The 21,066-nt window shown below is 47.1% G+C and overlaps 1 protein-coding gene across 1 annotated transcript in view; it reads left to right on the top strand.

Annotated features, from left to right (window-relative positions):
• Positions 1-18,222, top strand: part of pex7 (peroxisomal biogenesis factor 7) — a 45,326-nt gene extending 27,104 nt beyond the window's left edge. Inside the window, exons 10-11 of the mRNA XM_072362100.1 lie at positions 412-511; positions 17,649-18,222. Of these exons, the coding sequence (XP_072218201.1) occupies positions 412-511; positions 17,649-17,732 (184 nt within the window). The 3' untranslated portion in view covers positions 17,733-18,222. The remainder of the gene's footprint in view (positions 1-411; positions 512-17,648) is intronic.
• The last annotated feature ends 2,844 nt before the right edge of the window (positions 18,223-21,066 follow it).

Raw genomic sequence — 21,066 nt, 5'->3', positions numbered from 1 at the left:
TCTTGCATCGTAATTTGGAGGTGATCTTTTTGTTGGTTTTGTATCAAATCTTTATGAAATAAAGAGTGAAATAACACATTTTTTTTATCGTGCTCTACATTTTCTTTCTTCTACACCAAAGGCCTCGTTCAGCCAGATAAATCTGGATTGTGTCACATTGTGTGTGGCTTTAAACATCTGAGCAACAACAGGAAATTGGATCTAAGCCACATCTTCAGTTGGTTTTAATTGGAAATCCAATGCAAATGACTCAAATTTAGATTTTAAAGTGTTTGTAGATCTCCAATCATGGAAGTTCTGACGAGAATCAGTGTTGCTATGGTTACTCAGCGTTTTGCATCCAACAAACTGTGATTAAATGTTTTTTTTTTTTTCTGTACGTCAAACATCTGTGTGTTTGTGTGTGTTCAGGTTCTGGGATTACAGTAGGAATCCGCCTCTTCTGGACACTGTGGAGCATCATTCGGAGTTTGTCTGTGGGTTAGACTTCAACCTGCACATCCCCGGCCAGGTAACACACCAACAGACCCGCTCCCTTTGGATCTGTGCTCTTAGATTCAAACTGAGACGTAGTTCCTGCTGCAAGCTGCTGCCTGACTTGTTGGAGGTGGTTCAGAAAAAGTCTCTTTATGCTGCCGAGTCGTGGCTAAAAATGAGGCTTTTTACGAAGCAATCTGGTAGTTATCTGTCAGAATTCTTCCCTCACAGATTAATATCACTCTGCCACCGATAGCTGATCCCTACTTCTGGAGCTATGGCCAATCGTAGATCACAGAACTGCTTTTATTGGCTCGACTCTGCAGTTGCAGGTTAGTACAGAGTCTCGGGGGTTCCTTACAAGTCGAACAAGGAACCGAATGTGCAGTTATTGATCAGAACGCTGGAAGAGTTTGTCCTGCAGGGAACTCCCATGAAAGCTCCTAAAACTGTTCGGATCCAACGGATCTCATGATATGACGCTCAGTGTCCTGGATTAAAACGTCAGTATCTGCTTCATCAGATCTGAGCATCATTCTGGCAGTTTTTACCACACATCTCTGATTGATAGAGAGCTCATTTATTGTTGGTTACGGTCTGATTAAAGCTATCTGGCAGCCAGATCCTAGAAGGCTGCTCGTCTTTTCAGATGTGGGAACATCCCTCCCGTCTCCAAGTGGCGATCGGATCTCTGTGTTCAGTCAGTTGGTTGGCTGTGGTTCTGGAAATGGGGTCATCCGTCAGGCTGGCTGTGAGCAGGCCGGGTTAACCCACACAGAAGCAGGGCTGTCAGGGCTGGGTGTGCTCACATGTGTTAGAGGAGAGAGGCAGTGAGCTGAAAAGGCCACCGGTGTCATAATCAGACAGTCAGTGTGGCCGCTGTGTGTCCTCCCCTATCAAGAGAGGGAAGTCCCAAAGTCAGGGTTAAAATCCAGCAGAGTTCAGCAGAAAGTTTAGCTTTGTTCCCCAAACTTCTGCAGGTGTTCAGGTGGACTCTGTTCTCCTTCCATCTCTGATGATATGGGCTGATGTAAAGGACCAGAGGAGGTGTTCAGGTGGACTCTGTTCTCCTTCCAGGAGGTTTGGTGAAGCTGAGCTCATTTATCAGGATGATGATGATGCATCTCCCCACAGAGCAGCTCTGTGAACTCTATTTTAACCTGAATAAAACAGCTGATGAAGAGCTGTGAAGCGTCTTCCTTCAAAGCAGTCTGATCAGTTTGTGGTTGAACTACTTTAAGACTTGTGGAAGAAGTCGAGAGCAACTTTTCTTTTAAGTGGAAACAAAATGTTCGGATCATTGTCCTGAACCCTTTTACAGCTGAAATTACAACAATTCTTCCTTTAAAAGAACAAACCGCGGAGCATCATCCTCAGAGTTTTCCTTTAATTTTCCTTTCAGGCCTCAGTGATCCTGTTAAAGTCGCTGAACATAATGTTATATTCTTTATGGTAACTCTTTCCTGCCTCCACACACAAACACACCTCGGTTTCCAGCACCGTCACTTTCCACCCGAGGACAGAAATAGCTCTGGAAAATCTGCCCGAGGAGGACAAAGACAACGATACCAAAGTGGAAGTGCGTACGTGATAACGCCCCCGGAGCAGCGCCACGGCGAACTGTCAGATCACCGTGGCGACCAGTCACACGTTCAGCCTGACGGACAGTTAGCTGTGTGTGCTGTTCTGTTGGGATCACTCCAAGGGAATAGAGTTCTTCTTCATGAGTTGTATCTGAGACGTTTTACGCTACACATCTGTTTCTAGTTTGGTTCGCTGGCAGGTTTCAGGCCTCCACGAGCCGACCCTTAACCCCCTCCTCCCGGGCCGAACGCCACGGGGCGTTCAGAGTGAGCTGGTGTTTCATCATCAGAGTGAGCTGGTGTTTCATCCTCAGAGTGAGCTGGTGTTTCATCCTCAGAGTGAGCTGGTGTTTCATCCTCAGAGTGAGCTGGTGTTTCATCCTCAGAGTGAGCTGGTGTTTCATCCTCAGAGTGAGCTGGTGTTTCATCCTCAGAGTGAGCTGGTGTTTCATCCTCAGAGTGAGCTGGTGTTTCATCCTCAGAGTGAGCTGGTGTTTCATCCTCAGAGTGAGCTGTTTCATCCTCAGAGTGAGCTGTTTCATCCTCAGAGTGAGCTGCTGTTTCATCCTCAGAGTGAGCTGGTGTTTCATCCTCAGAGTGAGCTGGTGTTTTATCCTCAGAGTGAGCTGCTGTTTCATCCTCAGAGTGAGCTGGTGTTTCATCCTCAGAGTGAGCTGGTGTTTCATCCTCAGAGTGAGCTGCTGTTTTATCCTCAGAGTGAGCTGCTGTTTTATCCTCAGAGTGAGCTGGTGTTTCATCCTCAGAGTGAGCTGGTGTTTCATCCTCAGAGTGAGCTGGTGTTTTATCCTCAGTGAGCTGGTGTTTTATCCTCAGAGTGAGCTGCTGTTTCATCCTCAGAGTGAGCTGGTGTTTTATCCTCAGAGTGAGCTGGTGTTTTATCCTCAGAGTGAGCTGCTGTTTCATCCTCAGAGTGAGCTGGTGTTTCATCCTCAGAGTGAGCTGGTGTTTTATCCTCAGAGTGAGCTGGTGTTTCATCCTCAGAGTGAGCTGCTGTTTCATCCTCAGAGTGAGCTGCTGTTTCATCCTCAGAGTGAGCTGGTGTTTCATCCTCAGAGTGAGCTGGTGTTTCATCCTCAGAGTGAGCTGCTGTTTTATCCTCAGAGTGAGCTGCTGTTTCATCCTCAGAGTGAGCTGGTGTTTCATCCTCAGAGTGAGCTGGTGTTTCATCCTCAGAGTGAGCTGGTGTTTCATCCTCAGAGTGAGCTGGTGTTTCATCCTCAGAGTGAGCTGGTGTTTCATCCTCAGAGTGAGCCGGTGTTTTATCCTCAGAGTGAGCCGGTGTTTCATCCTCAGAGTGAGCTGGTGTTTTATCCTCAGAGTGAGCTGCTGTTTCATCCTCAGAGTGAGCTGGTGTTTCATCCTCAGAGTGAGCTGGTGTTTCATCCTCAGAGTGAGCTGGTGTTTCATCCTCAGAGTGAGCTGGTGTTTCATCCTCAGAGTGAGCTGGTGTTTCATCCTCAGAGTGAGCTGCTGTTTTATCCTCAGAGTGAGCTGCTGTTTCATCCTCAGAGTGAGCTGGTGTTTCATCCTCAGAGTGAGCTGGTGTTTCATCCTCAGTGAGCTGGTGTTTCATCCTCAGAGTGAGCTGGTGTTTCATCCTCAGAGTGAGCTGGTGTTTCATCCTCAGAGTGAGCTGCTGTTTCATCCTCAGAGTGAGCTGGTGTTTCATCCTCAGAGTGAGCCGGTGTTTCATCCTCAGAGTGAGCTGGTGTTTTATCCTCAGAGTGAGCTGGTGTTTTATCCTCAGAGTGAGCTGGTGTTTCATCCTCAGAGTGAGCTGGTGTTTCATCCTCAGAGTGAGCTGCTGTTTCATCCTCAGAGTGAGCTGGTGTTTCATCCTCAGAGTGAGCTGGTGTTTTATCCTCAGAGTGAGCTGGTGTTTTATCCTCAGTGAGCTGGTGTTTTATCCTCAGAGTGAGCTGGTGTTTCATCCTCAGAGTGAGCTGGTGTTTTATCCTCAGAGTGAGCTGGTGTTTTATCCTCAGTGAGCTGGTGTTTCATCCTCAGAGTGAGCCGGTGTTTCATCCTCAGTGAGCTGGTGTTTCATCCTCAGAGTGAGCCGGTGTTTCATCCTCAGTGAGCTGGTGTTTCATCCTCAGAGTGAGCTGGTGTTTCATCCTCAGAGTGAGCTGGTGTTTCATCCTCAGTGAGCTGCTGTTTCATCCTCAGAGTGAGCTGGTGTTTTATCCTCAGAGTGAGCTGGTGTTTCATCCTCAGAGTGAGCTGGTGTTTCATCCTCAGAGTGAGCTGGTGTTTCATCCTCAGAGTGAGCTGGTGTTTCATCCTCAGTGAGCTGCTGTTTCATCTTCAGAGTGAGCTGGTGTTTCATCCTCAGAGTGAGCTGGTGTTTCATCCTCAGAGTGAGTTGGTGTTTCATCCTCAGTGAGCTGGTGTTTCATCCTCAGAGTGAGCCGGTGTTTCATCCTCAGAGTGAGCTGGTGTTTCATCCTCAGAGTGAGCTGGTGTTTCATCCTCAGAGTGAGCTGGTGTTTCATCCTCAGAGTGAGCTGGTGTTTCATCCTCAGAGTGAGCTGCTGTTTCATCCTCAGAGTGAGCTGCTGTTTCATCCTCAGAGTGAGCTGGTGTTTCATCCTCAGAGTGAGCTGGTGTTTCATCCTCAGAGTGAGCTGGTGTTTCATCCTCAGAGTGAGCTGGTGTTTCATCCTCAGAGTGAGCTGGTGTTTCATCCTCAGAGTGAGCTGGTGTTTCATCCTCAGAGTGAGCTGGTGTTTCATCCTCAGAGTGAGCTGGTGTTTCATCCTCAGAGTGAGCTGCTGTTTCATCCTCAGAGTGAGCTGGTGTTTCATCCTCAGAGTGAGCTGGTGTTTTATCCTCAGAGTGAGCTGCTGTTTCATCCTCAGAGTGAGCTGGTGTTTCATCCTCAGTGAGCTGGTGTTTCATCCTCAGAGTGAGCCGGTGTTTCATCCTCAGAGTGAGCTGGTGTTTCATCCTCAGAGTGAGCTGGTGTTTCATCCTCAGAGTGAGCTGGTGTTTCATCCTCAGAGTGAGCTGGTGTTTCATCCTCAGAGTGAGCTGGTGTTTCATCCTCAGAGTGAGCTGCTGTTTCATCCTCAGAGTGAGCTGGTGTTTTATCCTCAGTGAGCTGGTGTTTTATCCTCAGAGTGAGCTGGTGTTTCATCCTCAGAGTGAGCTGGTGTTTTATCCTCAGAGTGAGCTGGTGTTTTATCCTCAGAGTGAGCTGGTGTTTTATCCTCAGAGTGAGCTGGTGTTTCATCCTCAGAGTGAGCTGGTGTTTCATCCTCAGAGTGAGCTGGTGTTTCATCCTCAGAGTGAGCTGGTGTTTCATCCTCAGAGTGAGCTGGTGTTTTATCCTCAGAGTGAGCTGGTGTTTCATCCTCAGAGTGAGCTGGTGTTTCATCCTCAGAGTGAGCTGGTGTTTCATCCTCAGAGTGAGCTGGTGTTTCATCCTCAGAGTGAGCTGGTGTTTTATCCTCAGAGTGAGCTGGTGTTTCATCCTCAGAGTGAGCTGGTGTTTCATCCTCAGAGTGAGCTGGTGTTTCATCCTCAGAGTGAGCTGGTGTTTCATCCTCAGAGTGAGCTGGTGTTTCATCCTCAGAGTGAGCCGGTGTTTCATCCTCAGAGTGAGCCGGTGTTTCATCCTCAGAGTGAGCTGGTGTTTCATCCTCAGAGTGAGCTGCTGTTTCATCCTCAGTGAGCTGGTGTTTCATCCTCAGAGTGAGCCGGTGTTTCATCCTCAGAGTGAGCTGGTGTTTCATCCTCAGAGTGAGCTGGTGTTTCATCCTCAGAGTGAGCTGGTGTTTCATCCTCAGAGTGAGCTGGTGTTTCATCCTCAGAGTGAGCTGGTGTTTCATCCTCAGAGTGAGCTGGTGTTTTATCCTCAGAGTGAGCTGCTGTTTCATCCTCAGAGTGAGCTGGTGTTTCATCCTCAGAGTGAGCTGCTGTTTTATCCTCAGAGTGAGCTGGTGTTTCATCCTCAGAGTGAGCTGGTGTTTCATCCTCAGAGTGAGCTGGTGTTTCATCCTCAGAGTGAGCTGGTGTTTCATCCTCAGAGTGAGCTGGTGTTTCATCCTCAGAGTGAGCTGGTGTTTCATCCTCAGAGTGAGCTGGTGTTTCATCCTCAGAGTGAGCTGGTGTTTCATCCTCAGAGTGAGCTGGTGTTTCATCCTCAGAGTGAGCTGGTGTTTCATCCTCAGAGTGAGCTGGTGTTTCATCCTCAGAGTGAGCTGCTGTTTTATCCTCAGAGTGAGCTGCTGTTTCATCCTCAGAGTGAGCTGGTGTTTCATCCTCAGAGTGAGCTGGTGTTTCATCCTCAGTGAGCTGGTGTTTCATCCTCAGAGTGAGCTGGTGTTTCATCCTCAGAGTGAGCTGGTGTTTCATCCTCAGAGTGAGCTGCTGTTTCATCCTCAGAGTGAGCTGGTGTTTCATCCTCAGAGTGAGCCGGTGTTTCATCCTCAGAGTGAGCTGGTGTTTTATCCTCAGAGTGAGCAGGTGTTTTATCCTCAGAGTGAGCTAGTGTTTCATCCTCAGAGTGAGCTGGTGTTTCATCCTCAGAGTGAGCTGGTGTTTCATCCTCAGAGTGAGCTGGTGTTTCATCCTCAGAGTGAGCTGGTGTTTCATCCTCAGAGTGAGCTGGTGTTTTATCCTCAGAGTGAGCTGGTGTTTTATCCTCAGTGAGCTGGTGTTTTATCCTCAGAGTGAGCTGGTGTTTCATCCTCAGAGTGAGCTGGTGTTTTATCCTCAGAGTGAGCTGGTGTTTTATCCTCAGTGAGCTGGTGTTTCATCCTCAGAGTGAGCCGGTGTTTCATCCTCAGTGAGCTGGTGTTTCATCCTCAGAGTGAGCCGGTGTTTCATCCTCAGTGAGCTGGTGTTTCATCCTCAGAGTGAGCTGGTGTTTCATCCTCAGAGTGAGCTGGTGTTTCATCCTCAGAGTGAGCTGCTGTTTTATCCTCAGAGTGAGCTGGTGTTTCATCCTCAGAGTGAGCTGGTGTTTTATCCTCAGAGTGAGCTGGTGTTTCATCCTCAGAGTGAGCTGGTGTTTCATCTTCAGAGTGAGCTGCTGTTTCATCCTCAGAGTGAGCTGGTGTTTCATCCTCAGAGTGAGCTGGTGTTTCATCCTCAGAGTGAGCTGCTGTTTTATCCTCAGAGTGAGCTGGTGTTTCATCCTCAGAGTGAGCTGCTGTTTTATCCTCAGAGTGAGCTGGTGTTTCATCCTCAGAGTGAGCTGCTGTTTTATCCTCAGAGTGAGCTGGTGTTTCATCCTCAGTGAGCTGGTGTTTCATCCTCAGAGTGAGCTGCTGTTTCATCCTCAGAGTGAGCTGGTGTTTCATCCTCAGAGTGAGCTGGTGTTTCATCCTCAGAGTGAGCTGGTGTTTCATCCTCAGTGAGCTGGTGTTTCATCCTCAGAGTGAGCTGGTGTTTCATCCTCAGAGTGAGCTGGTGTTTCATCCTCAGAGTGAGCTGCTGTTTTATCCTCAGAGTGAGCTGGTGTTTCATCCTCAGTGAGCTGGTGTTTCATCCTCAGAGTGAGCTGCTGTTTCATCCTCAGAGTGAGCTGGTGTTTCATCCTCAGAGTGAGCTGCTGTTTCATCCTCAGAGTGAGCTGGTGTTTCATCCTCAGAGTGAGCCGGTGTTTCATCCTCAGAGTGAGCTGGTGTTTTATCCTCAGAGTGAGCTGGTGTTTTATCCTCAGAGTGAGCTGGTGTTTCATCCTCAGAGTGAGCTGGTGTTTCATCCTCAGAGTGAGCTGCTGTTTCATCCTCAGAGTGAGCCGGTGTTTTATCCTCAGAGTGAGCCGGTGTTTTATCCTCAGAGTGAGCTGGTGTTTTATCCTCAGAGTGAGCTGGTGTTTTATCCTCAGTGAGCTGGTGTTTCATCCTCAGAGTGAGCTGCTGTTTCATCCTCAGAGTGAGCTGGTGTTTCATCCTCAGAGTGAGCTGCTGTTTCATCCTCAGAGTGAGCTGCTGTTTCATCCTCAGAGTGAGCTGGTGTTTCATCCTCAGAGTGAGCTGGTGTTTCATCCTCAGTGAGCTGCTGTTTCATCCTCAGAGTGAGCTGGTGTTTTATCCTCAGAGTGAGCTGGTGTTTCATCCTCAGAGTGAGCTGGTGTTTCATCCTCAGAGTGAGCTGGTGTTTCATCCTCAGTGAGCTGCTGTTTCATCCTCAGAGTGAGCTGGTGTTTCATCCTCAGAGTGAGCTGGTGTTTCATCCTCAGAGTGAGCTGGTGTTTCATCCTCAGAGTGAGCTGGTGTTTTATCCTCAGAGTGAGCCGGTGTTTCATCCTCAGAGTGAGCTGCTGTTTCATCCTCAGAGTGAGCTGGTGTTTCATCCTCAGAGTGAGCTGCTGTTTCATCCTCAGAGTGAGCTGGTGTTTCATCCTCAGAGTGAGCTGGTGTTTCATCCTCAGAGTGAGCTGCTGTTTCATCCTCAGAGTGAGCTGCTGTTTCATCCTCAGAGTGAGCTGCTGTTTCATCCTCAGAGTGAGCTGGTGTTTCATCCTCAGAGTGAGCTGGTGTTTCATCCTCAGTGAGCTGCTGTTTCATCCTCAGAGTGAGCTGGTGTTTTATCCTCAGAGTGAGCTGGTGTTTCATCCTCAGAGTGAGCTGGTGTTTCATCCTCAGAGTGAGCTGGTGTTTCATCCTCAGTGAGCTGCTGTTTCATCCTCAGAGTGAGCTGGTGTTTCATCCTCAGAGTGAGCTGGTGTTTCATCCTCAGAGTGAGCTGGTGTTTCATCCTCAGAGTGAGCTGGTGTTTTATCCTCAGAGTGAGCCGGTGTTTCATCCTCAGAGTGAGCTGCTGTTTCATCCTCAGAGTGAGCTGGTGTTTCATCCTCAGAGTGAGCTGCTGTTTCATCCTCAGAGTGAGCTGGTGTTTCATCCTCAGAGTGAGCTGGTGTTTCATCCTCAGAGTGAGCTGCTGTTTCATCCTCAGAGTGAGCTGCTGTTTCATCCTCAGAGTGAGCTGCTGTTTCATCCTCAGAGTGAGCTGGTGTTTCATCCTCAGAGTGAGCTGCATTCTTTTCCTCAGGCACTGGAGCTGATGACTGAGTATCTAAACATTGATCAGGTACACGGACTGAGACTGGATCAGGAGTTTTAACAGTTGGCATCAGCAGATCTCGGCCTTGTTCTTAAACCAGAATGAGTTCTTCTTCCTGGAGTATTTCCGATGAATTTGTTCATTGTGTTTTTATGGGTCATGCCAACTGTACACACTTCTCTTTTTGTTTTTGGAGATTTCAGATAGAGCCCTGCTGGTACCAAGCTGCCTGCAGCCCTCTGAAACGCCTGACTTCTCTCACAGAATTTGTTTTCAGTGGAATGAAAACACAAAGAAACAGAAACAGTTTGCTGATGTCGATCCTTGAAAACGTACCGTCCGCAGAGGACCTGGTTACGCTGAATCAGATAAAAACTGCTCTGTGATGACAGGCCATCAGGCTCCTTTAAGAACTCGGAGTGAACTCGCATCATTTCCATAAACACGGCAACGCATTCTCGGCTAATCTCCTGGCACCTGACAGCTCTGCTTTACCCGTCCCTCCTCTCTTTGCACCGTTTATTCACTGGCTTTGCTTCTTGCTGGCTGGTGTTTTTCTCCTCTTCACGTATTCATTTTGCCTCCTTTTTTATCGCTGCTCTTCCTCTAATCGGCCTCACGCCGCCGCTGGAGTCACTTCCAGGCGCAGCCGCTCGTGCTTCTGATGGATCACCCTCAGAAAGCAGAGACCTTTGTGGGTCGCGGGTGGGATAGAGATAAGATGAGGTGATAGATCACACGGCGATGCAGGCTGACAGCCGTTTGAAGGTGTGTAGGTTGCTCATTTTTATAAAAATTCCAACGGAGCAGGATTTATTTTCCTGTAAAAAGCAGAAACTCGTGTGAGACTTCAGCTCGGATGCTTCCTGCCTGAAATAAAGATTTAAGCAGCTGTAGATTTTAGGTTTTACAACCGTAAAGTCGATCTTGGTTATGATGAAGAGTTTGGTGATTCTACATGAAAACGAGGCGGCGAGTTTAAATTAGACGTGTATTAATGTGTCATTTGTACTGAATCCAAACCGCCTCCTTATCACTGACGTAGTTGGACCAAACGTGAGTTCAGTCTCAGTCCAGTCGGGGGCGTCTGGTTGGTTACGTCTCTGCTTTCTGCTCATGATGTGGTTCTGTTGCCATGACCTTCAGCTGCTGGGATGAGAGTCGGCTCTTCCAGATCCGAGGCCGTGGTTCTGAACAGGAAAAGGTGGAGCGCTCCCTCCGGGTCGGGATGAGGAGTTTCAGTTCCTCTGGATCTTGTTCTCAGTGATGGTGAGTTGTTAGGTTCAGGTTAGGATGCCTCCTGGCTGCCTCCCTTTGGTACGTCCAACTGGAAGGAGGCCTTCGGGCAGGTCCAGAACTCACTGGAGGGATCATGACCCATCAGGCCTCCTGGGAACGCCTCGGGATCCCCAGGAGGAGCTGGGGCAGGTCGCTGGGGAAAGAGATGTCTGGGTTTCCCTGCTGGTTCTGACCTCAGAGAAGAGGAAGATGATGGATGGACCTTTCCATTACTTTACTGAATGAACTGCTTTTATTATCTTAGAATGAAGCTCGGACATCTCCTACTACTTATTACGTAATCCAAGAACAGATATGACATCATCAAAGAAAACAAGAAGAAACGTTAGTTTGTTTTTTCCTGGATGGAAATCGCAGATCTTCTCTGTCTTCAGACTTTATTGATGCTAAAGTTGCTGGTTTTCTCCTCAACATGTCATTAGACCTCAGATATAACCACAGTTTGTTGTTGGAAGGCAGATGGCGACATTGGAAACAGTCGCTGCCTCTGACTCAACCATTAGATGCTGTGATACAAATATAAAGCACACGCATCTGTCAGCCTGCAGATGTTTGCATACCTCAGAAAAACAAGAAAATCAGAAATCTTTGATCCGCTAATGTTTGCTGTCGGTCTGCGTCTCTGAAAATAAAATAAAAAACAGGTAAAAACATGTGAAAACAGGTGAAAACAGGTAAAAACAAGTGAAAACAGGTAAAAACAGGTGAAATCACGTGAAAACAGGTTAAAAACAGGTAAAAATAGGTGAAAACAGGTTAAAAAACAGGTGACAACACGTAAAATTGGGTGAAAACAGGTGAAATCACGTGAAAACATGTGAAAACACGTAAAAACAGGTAAAAATAGATGAAAACAGGTAAAAAAAAACAGGTGAAAACACGTAAAATTGGGTGAAAACAGGTCAAAAAACAGGTGAAAACACGTAAAAACACGTAAAAGTGGGTGAAGACAGGTAAAAAAACAGGTGAAAACACGTAAAAATAGGTGAAAACACGTAAAAACAGGTCAAATTGGGTGAAAACACGTAAAAATAGGTGAAAACAGGTGAAAACAGGTAAAAACAAGTGAAAACAGGTGAAAACATGTGAAAACAGGTAAAAACAGGTGAAAACAAGTTATAAAAGATAAAAAAACAGGTGAAAACAGTGAGCTGACACCCAGAATTTCTCCAACATTGAGAGTTTTGATTAATTTTCCACTCATTTTTATTAGTTTCAGCTCCTGAAGCGAACAGATTATTCCCTGAAGTTCACTGTGAGCTGCTCTGTGAACTCTTTCGGCTTCACAGAAGCTTCCTGTTTGAACATTAATTGACAGATTAACTGAACCAGTCGTGCGCTCTGGCTCTGCTGCAGCGCACGTGAGTCAGGGTTTGGACAACAAAAGCACCATTAACCCGGCAGCTCGGTTCAGTGTGACTGACCCCCCCACCAGCTCATTAATGTTTTAATTAGTGTTCCTTTCTTCATCTTTTACTGGTTATTTAAAGACATTAAAGGTTCCTCAGACTTTGAACTCGTCCTTACCTTCAGCTCACATCGTGTCCTTTCTCGCTCTTTGTTCCTCGCTCCCCTTCCTTTGCTTTGCTGCAGTCTTGGCAGCCTCCACATTACGACCGGCTGTTAAAGTTAATTAAAGAAGGGCATTCCTCTTTTCTGTGGCTGAGTCACTGCACGCCCACTTTGCCTCCTCATGCCCTGGGAGGCCGCTCAGCTTGTTGAGTCACCGGTTCAGAGATCGGACGGATCCAGCGGGAACACAGATGACCGCAGGATGCAAACTTTGAGCATTAAATTAGTTTTTTTATTCGCTAACTTGTGTCTGAAGAGAGCTGAGAAGTCAGTGGCTTCACTTTCTCGCTGAAATCTCAAACTTTCCTTCCAGCAGATTATTTTTGCAGGTTATCTTACAAACTTATGCTCAGTTTGCAAGTGTTTCTAAAGGATTTTAATGGTGACATATTGTGTAAAAACCCTTCTTCCTGCTCCTGGGAGCATATATCAGGGCGTCTGAAGTGTAAACTCCTTCTTCCTGCTCCTGGGAGCATATATCAGGGTGTCTGAAGTTTAAAATCCCTTCTTCCTGCTCCTGGGAGCAGATATCAGGGCGTCTGAAGTGTAAAAACCCTTCTTCCTGTTCCTGGGAGTATATATCAGGGCGTCTGAAGTGTAAAACTCCTTCTTCCTGTTCCTGGGAGCATATATCAGGGCGTCTGAAGTGTAAAAACCCTTCTTCCTGTTCCTGGGAGCATATATCAGGGTGTCTGAAGTGTAAAAACCCTTCTTCCTGTTCCTGGGAGCATATATCAGGGCGTCTGAAGTGTAAAAACCCTTCTTCCTGTTCCTGGGAGCATATATCAGGGTGTCTGAAGTGTAAAAACCCTTCTTCCTGTTCCTGGGAGCATATATCAGGGCGTCTGAAGTGTAAAACTCCTTCTTCCTGTTCCTGGGAGCATATATCAGGGCGTCTGAAGTGTAAAACTCCTTCTTCCTGTTCCTGGGAGCATATATCAGGGCGTCTGAAGTGTAAAACTCCTTCTTCCTGTTCCTGGGAGCATATATCAGGGCGTCTGAAGTGTAAAACTCCTTCTTCCTGTTCCTGGGAGCATATATCAGGGCGTCTGAAGTGTAAAACTCCTTCTTCCTGCTCCTGGGAGCATATATCAGGGCGTCTGAAGTGTAAAACTCCTTCCTGTTCCTGGGAGCATATATCAGGGCGTCTGAAGTGTAAAACTCCTTCTTCCTGCTCCTGGGAGCATATATCAGGGCGTCTGAAGTGTAAAAACCCTTCTTCCTGCTCCTGGGAGCATATATCAGGGCGTCTGAAGTGTAAAACTCCTTCTTCCTGTTCCTGGGAGCATATATCAGGGCGTCTGAAGTGTAAAAACCCTTCTTCCTGCTCCTGGGAGCATATATCAGGGTGTCTGAAGTGTAAAAACACTTCTTCCTGTTCCTGGGAGCATATATCAGGGTGTCTGAAGTGTAAAACTCCTTCCTGTTCCTGGGAGCAGATATCAGGGCATCTGAAGTGTAAAACTCCTTCCTGTTCCTGGGAGCATATATCAGGGCGTCTGAAGTGTAAAACTCCTTCTTCCTGCTCCTGGGAGCATATATCAGGGCGTCTGAAGTGTAAAAACCCTTCTTCCTGTTCCTGGGAGCAGATATCAGGGCGTCTGAAGTCACCAGCAGGTATAAAACTCCCCAAAAACACAACCCTGGTGTCTAACGAGCCGTTCTGATTTTAATTTCTAAAGTACGTCACTCCTTAGTTGGCCCCGCCTCCTCTGCTAAGCCCCGCCCACTCACATCCACCCTGCTGGACGGATGAAGCCAGCTTCTGGTGGAAATGTTCTGCTGTCAGCTGCACTGAGGAGCATGCATCTTCCATCCAGCAGCAGCCTCAGAGGATATAAGAGCCCAGTGGATAAACTATATCTGAGGCTAATGTTCCAGCAGAGTTAGCTAAAGACTGGGAATGAGACAGAGAGCCACTGTGCTTAAACCAATTCTTATTTCCTCCTTCAGTCGTGTTTTTTCCAACCTCACCTCCACCCACAGCAGGCTGCAGCTTCCACCTCCTCCTCCTTCTTCTTCTTCACTGTGTAATCAAACACAAAGCCGGTCCTAGCACCTGTGGCGGCGTGAAGGCGGGTCGAGCTCATCGTGGGTTTGTGTTCTTCAGCCAGAATAGATGCCAGAGAGGCAGTGTGTCTTTCAGACGATAGTCACGTCCCCTCAGAGGCATGTTATCCAGACCATAGCCATGTCCTGGCTGATTATAGAGTGGAGATAGAGGTGAGGACACAGCTGTGTTTCTCCTGAACAGTAACCGGCGATAAACATACGGTAAAGTCGAACTTTTTATCAACTTAATTTAACTTTCTCCACCTGTTCTTCAGCTCAAGCTGCAGCAATAACTGCAGAACTAACTAAACCCCATTCAGACCCGATTTATCTCTCTTTCAGTGTCATTTTGCAGCTTTTACCTTTTACAGCTGATGTTGCAGCATCAGTTTTTCCTTAAATCTTCTGTCTGAAGGTTCAAAATGTCATGGGTTGGTTTTTAATTATGTAAATAAATCCCCAGTTTCAGCCTTGGTGCCGACATTGTGAAGTTTCCTCACGTCGAGGCTTTTCTAATGAATACTTTGAAGAAAGTGTCTTCTGGTCGAAGGTATAATGTGTTGAAGGCAGTAGAACTTCCTTGTAACAGTGTTTTCTGATGAAAAAGAGCCTAAACTGGCTGTAATATTCTGTATTATACAAAGCAAGTCCCAGTTTATGTCAGCGGGGGGCCTGGTTGTACCATTCAGTGTTGAATCTGCAGACATTACGTGGGCCAAGGACGGACCCCTGAGGTACTCCACAAAACAAAGATTCTTTACCAAAGAAGCCCAAAATATGAGTAAAACAGAGAATCGAGCAAGCGAGGAACGTTTCCTGCTCTTTGAACGTTTCCTGCTGTTTTCTTTTGCTTTTTCTGCTCTTTTTGAACGTTTCCTGCTCTTTTCTTTTGCTTTTTCTGCACTTTTTGAACGTTTCCTGCTCTTTTCTTTTGCTTTTTCTGCACTTTTTGAACGTTTCCTGCTCTTTTCTTTTGCTTTTTCTGCTCTTTTTGAACGTTTCCTGCTAATTTCTTTTGCTTTTTCTGCTATTTTTGAACGTTTCCTGTTCTGTTCTTTTGCTTTTTCTGCACTTTTTGAACGTTTCCTGCTCTTTTCTTTTGCTTTTTCTGCTCTTTTTGAACATTTCCTACTAATTTCTTTTGCTTTTTCTGCTCTTTTTGAACATTTCCTGCTTATTGAATGTTTCCTGCTCTTTTCTTTTGCTTTTTCTGCTCTTTTTGAACATTTCCTACTAATTTCTTTTGCTTTTTCTGCTCTTTTTGAACATTTCCTGCTTATTGAATGTTTCCTGCTCTTTCCTTTTGCTTTTTCTGCACTTTTTGAACATTTCCTGCTCTTTTCTTTTGCTTTTTCTGCTCTTTTGAACATTTCCTGCTCTTTTCTTTTGCTTTTTCTGCTCTTTTGAACATTTCCTGCTCTTTTCTTTTGCTTTTTCTGCTCTTTTGAACGTTTCCTGCTCATTTCTTTTGCTTTTTCTGCTATTTTTGAACGTTTCCTGCTCTTTGAATCAGAAGTGTTGTGGGCTTCAAAGATTTAGAAAAAGTGAAAATATGGAATATTTTCTGTTGAGTCCATTCTGCTTTTTGTTCATACAGTTGAACTCGAACACTTTCCATCAATAGCAACATGATTAAAGGTCCCAGCCGAGCAGGGTATTTTAGCCAGTGGGTCGGTGTAAAATGATGAAAGCAGGAGGGTAAATTACACTAAATAAGGGTCGTCTTTCTGATGCAAATGCAGCCTTTCTCTTAGTAGATAATAACACAGTCTTCTTTGCTTTCATACTCTCTTCTGGAAAGGAAAGAATGGAAGAAGAAATGAAGGATTTTGTTATGTAGAGCAGAGACCTGTAACCAAACGTCTTGTCCCAGACCTGATAATGGAGGATAATTAAGGTGGAGCACTTTGATGTGAAGCGTCTCAGCTGGCAGTCGTCCGTCCTCACCTGCAGCAGCGAGTCGACAGAGCAGGTCGGGGAGTTTCAGCTGGAAGTCCCAGCAGGACTGCACTCACAGAACAGGATTGCTGTGTTTTCACCTGCTTCCTGTCCTCCTGCAGTGGAAAACATTCGGTCCGTTCTTTGTAAAACACACACGAGCGGTAATAAATGATGCATTAAACATGCTTCAGGCGGGATCTTTCTGTTTATCTTTGCAACACACAAACAAAGCGTGTAACAGTTATTTTAAAGGAGGACGGGTTTAATCAGGGGTGCAGTTTTTTATTTTCACACTTTTAGTTTTCACTTTTTAGCTAATGGTTTCAGAGTGAAACGACGATTCTGTCAGACTCGTATTTGAAGCTTTATTCAACATCTTGGGTAAAACTAACTGTATCCCAGCAGTTATTCGGGGTTGTGAATGAATCGCATGGTTTTCATTTAGCCGATGTTCCTCCTGAATAATTTGGATTTGGATCTTCTAAATGACTCCTTTCACTCATGCTGGTGACTTACCGGCATCCTCATTAGAAATAGCTTGAATACATTGGCTCAATAAAGCTGTTAATGCACCACTGCTCCCCTCTGTTAAAGCATTCAGAACAAAAAGAGGCGGCTCAGTGCCGTATCAATGCGTGCTGACGAACAGAACCACCTCACCAGTTTAGCTCTGTGACTGCCTCCATTTTACTTCAACCCCCACATTTAAAAAGAGCAGCGATGCTCATCAGTTCCACCTTAAATGTGCTGTGAGAAAAAGGAAGAAAAACATTCAGGGTTTCCTCCATTTTCACACGTAAAGCGGCAGAAGGAAATAAAATCTTTTGCTTTGGGACTGACTTTGGCGACCAAAGTTATCAGAGTAGATAACCTGCAGGGTTAAGATTCTTTACCAAAGAAGCCCAAAATATGAGTAAAACTGACAGAATAGAGCAAGCGAGGAACGTTTCCTGCTCTTTGAACGTTTCCTGCTGTTTTCTTTTGCTTTTTCTGCTCTTTTTGAACGTTTCCTACTAATTTCTTTTGCTTTTTCTGCTTTTTTTGAACGTTTCCTGCTCTTTTCTTTTGCTTTTTCTGCTCTTTTGGGTTGTGAATGAATCGCATGGTTTTCATTTAGCCGATGTGCCTCCTGAATAATTTGGATTTGGATCTTCTAAACGACTCCTTTCACTCATGCTGGTGACTCACCGGCATCCTCATTAGAAATAGCTTGAATGCATTTGCTCAATAAAGCTGTTAATGCACCACTGCTCCTGTCTGTTAAAGCATTCAGAACAAAAAGAGGCGGCTCAGTGCCGTATCAATGCGTGCTGATGAACAGAACCACCTCACCAGTTTAGCTCTGTGACTGCCTCCATTTAACTTCAACCCCCCCATTTAAAAAGAGCAGCGATGCTCATCAGTTCCACCTTAAATGTGCTGTGAGAAAAAGGAAGAAAAACATTCAGGGTTTCCTCCATTTTCACACGGAAAGCGGCAGAAGGAAATAAAATCTTTTGGTTTGGGACTGACTTTGGCGACCAAAGTTATCAGAGCAGATAACCTGCAGGGTCCCATCAGAGAAGGAATAAATCTACTCCAGCTTATTCTTTAGGCATCTATGAACCATCAGAGTTTACTTTAAATGTCATCATCTGCTGACCTGGTGTTTTAAAACCAGCTTGTGTTTGGCTGTGCTGTCTCCAGGTGGTGGACTGCTCCTGGGATGAGATGGTGAAGATCTACAAGCCGACCTGCCTCTCTGCTGGACCACCCAGCGCCTCACCGTAGCAGCCAGACAGAAGCTTGTACCGCCACGCCTCAGAGAAACAGTGTCATGCTATGCTGCTGTTAGCCGATTGGCTGTTTATGGTGTTCTTATCGTGCAGATCTGTGCAGGAAGTGGGGAAGTTTCCACTGCTGGCTCTGATCAGGTGAAAAACCTTAATTACAACAATGGAAGCATTGGCAGTAATGCAGTAATGAGCGATGGCGTTCTGTAATGAGCGATGGCGTTCTGTAATGAGCTATGGCGAGCACATGCACCCGCCTCCAGCTGTGTTCAGGCCCAAAAATGGACTATTTGTGGGTTTCACCACACATATCAGGACAGTTTTATCATTGTACACGTGTGGATTCCACTTTAATTAAAGCCAGATGTTACTGTTCTTCAGTCCTTAGGCGTGATCCTTATTTTCAGATCATACTAACAGCAAAAATCAGCTGATTAACTTTAACTTGTGAATAAGAAGAATTTAGCTTGTTGATGAGTTTGTGACGTTCTGTTAATAAAGCAGCAAATATCACTGTGAAAATAATTTTTATTCACGTCATCTCATCAAAACATGTGAAAACAGCTGCTGAGATTCAACTTTTTTCAGTTGTTCAATGCAAACGAAGCCGAGTTCAAAGTCAATAACTGACCATTCACACATTTTAGCCTTCACCGCTGCACAGTTTCTGTGTTTTCTGCATCTGTCACACGCATTGGGGGGGGTTCGGTGTGACCGGCCACTGATGCATCTTGGGAACAGGATCCTCCTCCATGTGACCAACCACTGATGCATCTTGGGAACAGGATCCTCCTCCATGTGACCAACCACTGATGCATCTTGGGAACAGGATCCTCCTCCATGTGACCGGCCACTGATGCATCTTGGGAACAGGATCCTCCATGTGACCGGCCACTGATGCATCTTGGGAACAGGATCCTCCTCCATGTGACCGGCCACTGATGCATCATGGGAACAGGATCCTCCTCCATGTGACCGGCCACTGATGCATCTTGGGAACAGGATCCTCCTCCATGTGACCGGCCACTGATGCATCTTGGGAACAGGATCCTCCATGTGACCGGCCACTGATGCATCTTGGGAACAGGATCCTCCTCCATGTGACCGGCCACTGATGCATCTTGGGAACAGGATCCTCCATGTGACCAACCACTGATGCATCTTGGGAACAGGATCCTCCTCCATGTGACCGGCCACTGATGCATCTTGGGAACAGGATCCTCCATGTGACCGGCCACTGATGCATCTTGGGAACAGGATCCTCCTCCATGTGACCGGCCACTGATGCATCATGGGAACAGGATCCTCCTCCATGTGACCGGCCACTGATGCATCTTGGGAACAGGATCCTCCTCCATGTGACCGGCCACTGATGCATCTTGGGAACAGGATCCTCCATGTGACCGGCCACTGATGCATCTTGGGAACAGGATCCTCCTCCATGTGACCGGCCACTGATGCATCTTGGGAACAGGATCCTCCATGTGACCAACCACTGATGCATCTTGGGAACAGGATCCTCCTCCATGTGACCGGCCACTGATGCATCTTGGGAACAGGATCCTCCATGTGACCGGCCACTGATGCATCTTGGGAACAGGATCCTCCTCCATGTGACCGGCCACTGATGCATCTTGGGAACAGGATCCTCCTCCGTGTGACCGGCCACTGATGCATCTTGGGAACAGGATCCTCCATGTGACCGGCCACTGATGCATCTTGGGAACAGGATCCTCCTCCGTGTGACCGGCCACTGATGCATCTTGGGAACAGGATCCTCCATGTGACCGGCCACTGATGCATCTTGGGAACAGGATCCTCCATGTGACCGGCCACTGATGCATCTTGGGAACAGGATCCTCCTCCATGTGACCAACCACTGATGCATCCTGGGAACAGGATCCTCTGTGTGACCGGCCACTGATGCATCTTGGGAACAGGATCCTCCATTTGACCGGCCACTGATGCATCTTGGGAACAGGATCCTCCGTGTGACCGGCCACTGATGCATCTTGGGAACAGGATCCTCCATGTGACCAACCACTGATGCATCTTGGGAACAGGATCCTCCGTGTGACCGGCCACTGATGCATCTTGGGAACAGGATCCTCCATGTGACCAACCACTGATGCATCTTGGGAACAGGATCCTCCTCCATGTGACCGGCCACTGATGCATCATGGGAACAGGATCCTCCTCCATGTGACCGGCCACTGATGCATCTTGGGAACAGGATCCTCCTCCGTGTGACCGGCCACTGATGCATCTTGGGAACAGGATCCTCCGTGTGACCGGCCACTGATGCATCTTGGGAACAGGATCCTTCTCCATGTGACCGGCCACTGATGCATCTTGGGAACAGGATCCTCCTCCATGTGACCGGCCACTGATGCATCTTGGGAACAGGATCCTCCATGTGACCGGCCACTGATGCATCTTGGGAACAGGATCCTCCATGTGACCAACCACTGATGCATCTTGGGAACAGGATCCTCCGTGTGACCGGCCACTGATGCATCTTGGGAACAGGATCCTCCGTGTGACCGGCCACTGATGCATCTTGGGAACAGGATCCTCCTCTGTGTGACCGGCCACTGATGCATCTTGGGAACAGGATCCTCCATGTGACCGGCCACTGATGCATCTTGGGAACAGGATCCTCCTCCATGTGACCAACCACTGATGCATCTTGGGAACAGGATCCTCGTCCATGTGACCGGCCACTGATGCATCTTGGGAACAGGATCCTCCATGTGACCGGCCACTGATGCATCATGGGAACAGGATCCTCCATGTGACCAGCCACTGGTTTTCATCCATCTTGGGAGTCATTTAAGAACTTTTTGCACCATATTATCCTCTTAGAGTGGAGATCTGCCAGAGTTGCTGTGTTTCCAGGCTGAAATGGACCAACTCATACTGCTTCAGCGTGGCACTGACGGAGGCTTCAGGGGTCAGTTGGTGTTCTTTCTCTTCAGTTTGACTCTGAGCTCCTTCCACCACCCAAAGATGATCGTTTAGCATTTGAGACGAGCTCCAGCAGATTCTGGTTTGTGTCGGGTCCACAGAGCAGGGAGCCGGTCCATCCTCTCAGTGTTTGTCTTGTTTTCCCTGCAGACTGATGTCTTCATATCATCAGAACATTAGCTGTTCTGATTGCTCTCCGGAAACCTTCCCCGGGGGTTGGTTGTTGGCTTGTTGTGGCTATCCTGCTCTCGTGCACGTATCTTTCTGACTTCAGCTGTCCTCACATGCACCGTGAGCTCCCACAGAGGAAGCAGCAGGATCTCTGGAAGGTTTTCTCTCACAGACTGGGCTCAATAAATCCATTC

Source organism: Leuresthes tenuis, unplaced genomic scaffold (assembly GCF_036924035.1).
Source record: "Leuresthes tenuis unplaced genomic scaffold, fLeuTen1.0.hap1 SCAF_13, whole genome shotgun sequence".
NCBI lineage: Eukaryota > Metazoa > Chordata > Actinopteri > Atheriniformes > Atherinopsidae > Leuresthes > Leuresthes tenuis.
This window is presented reverse-complemented; position numbering and strand designations above follow the sequence as displayed.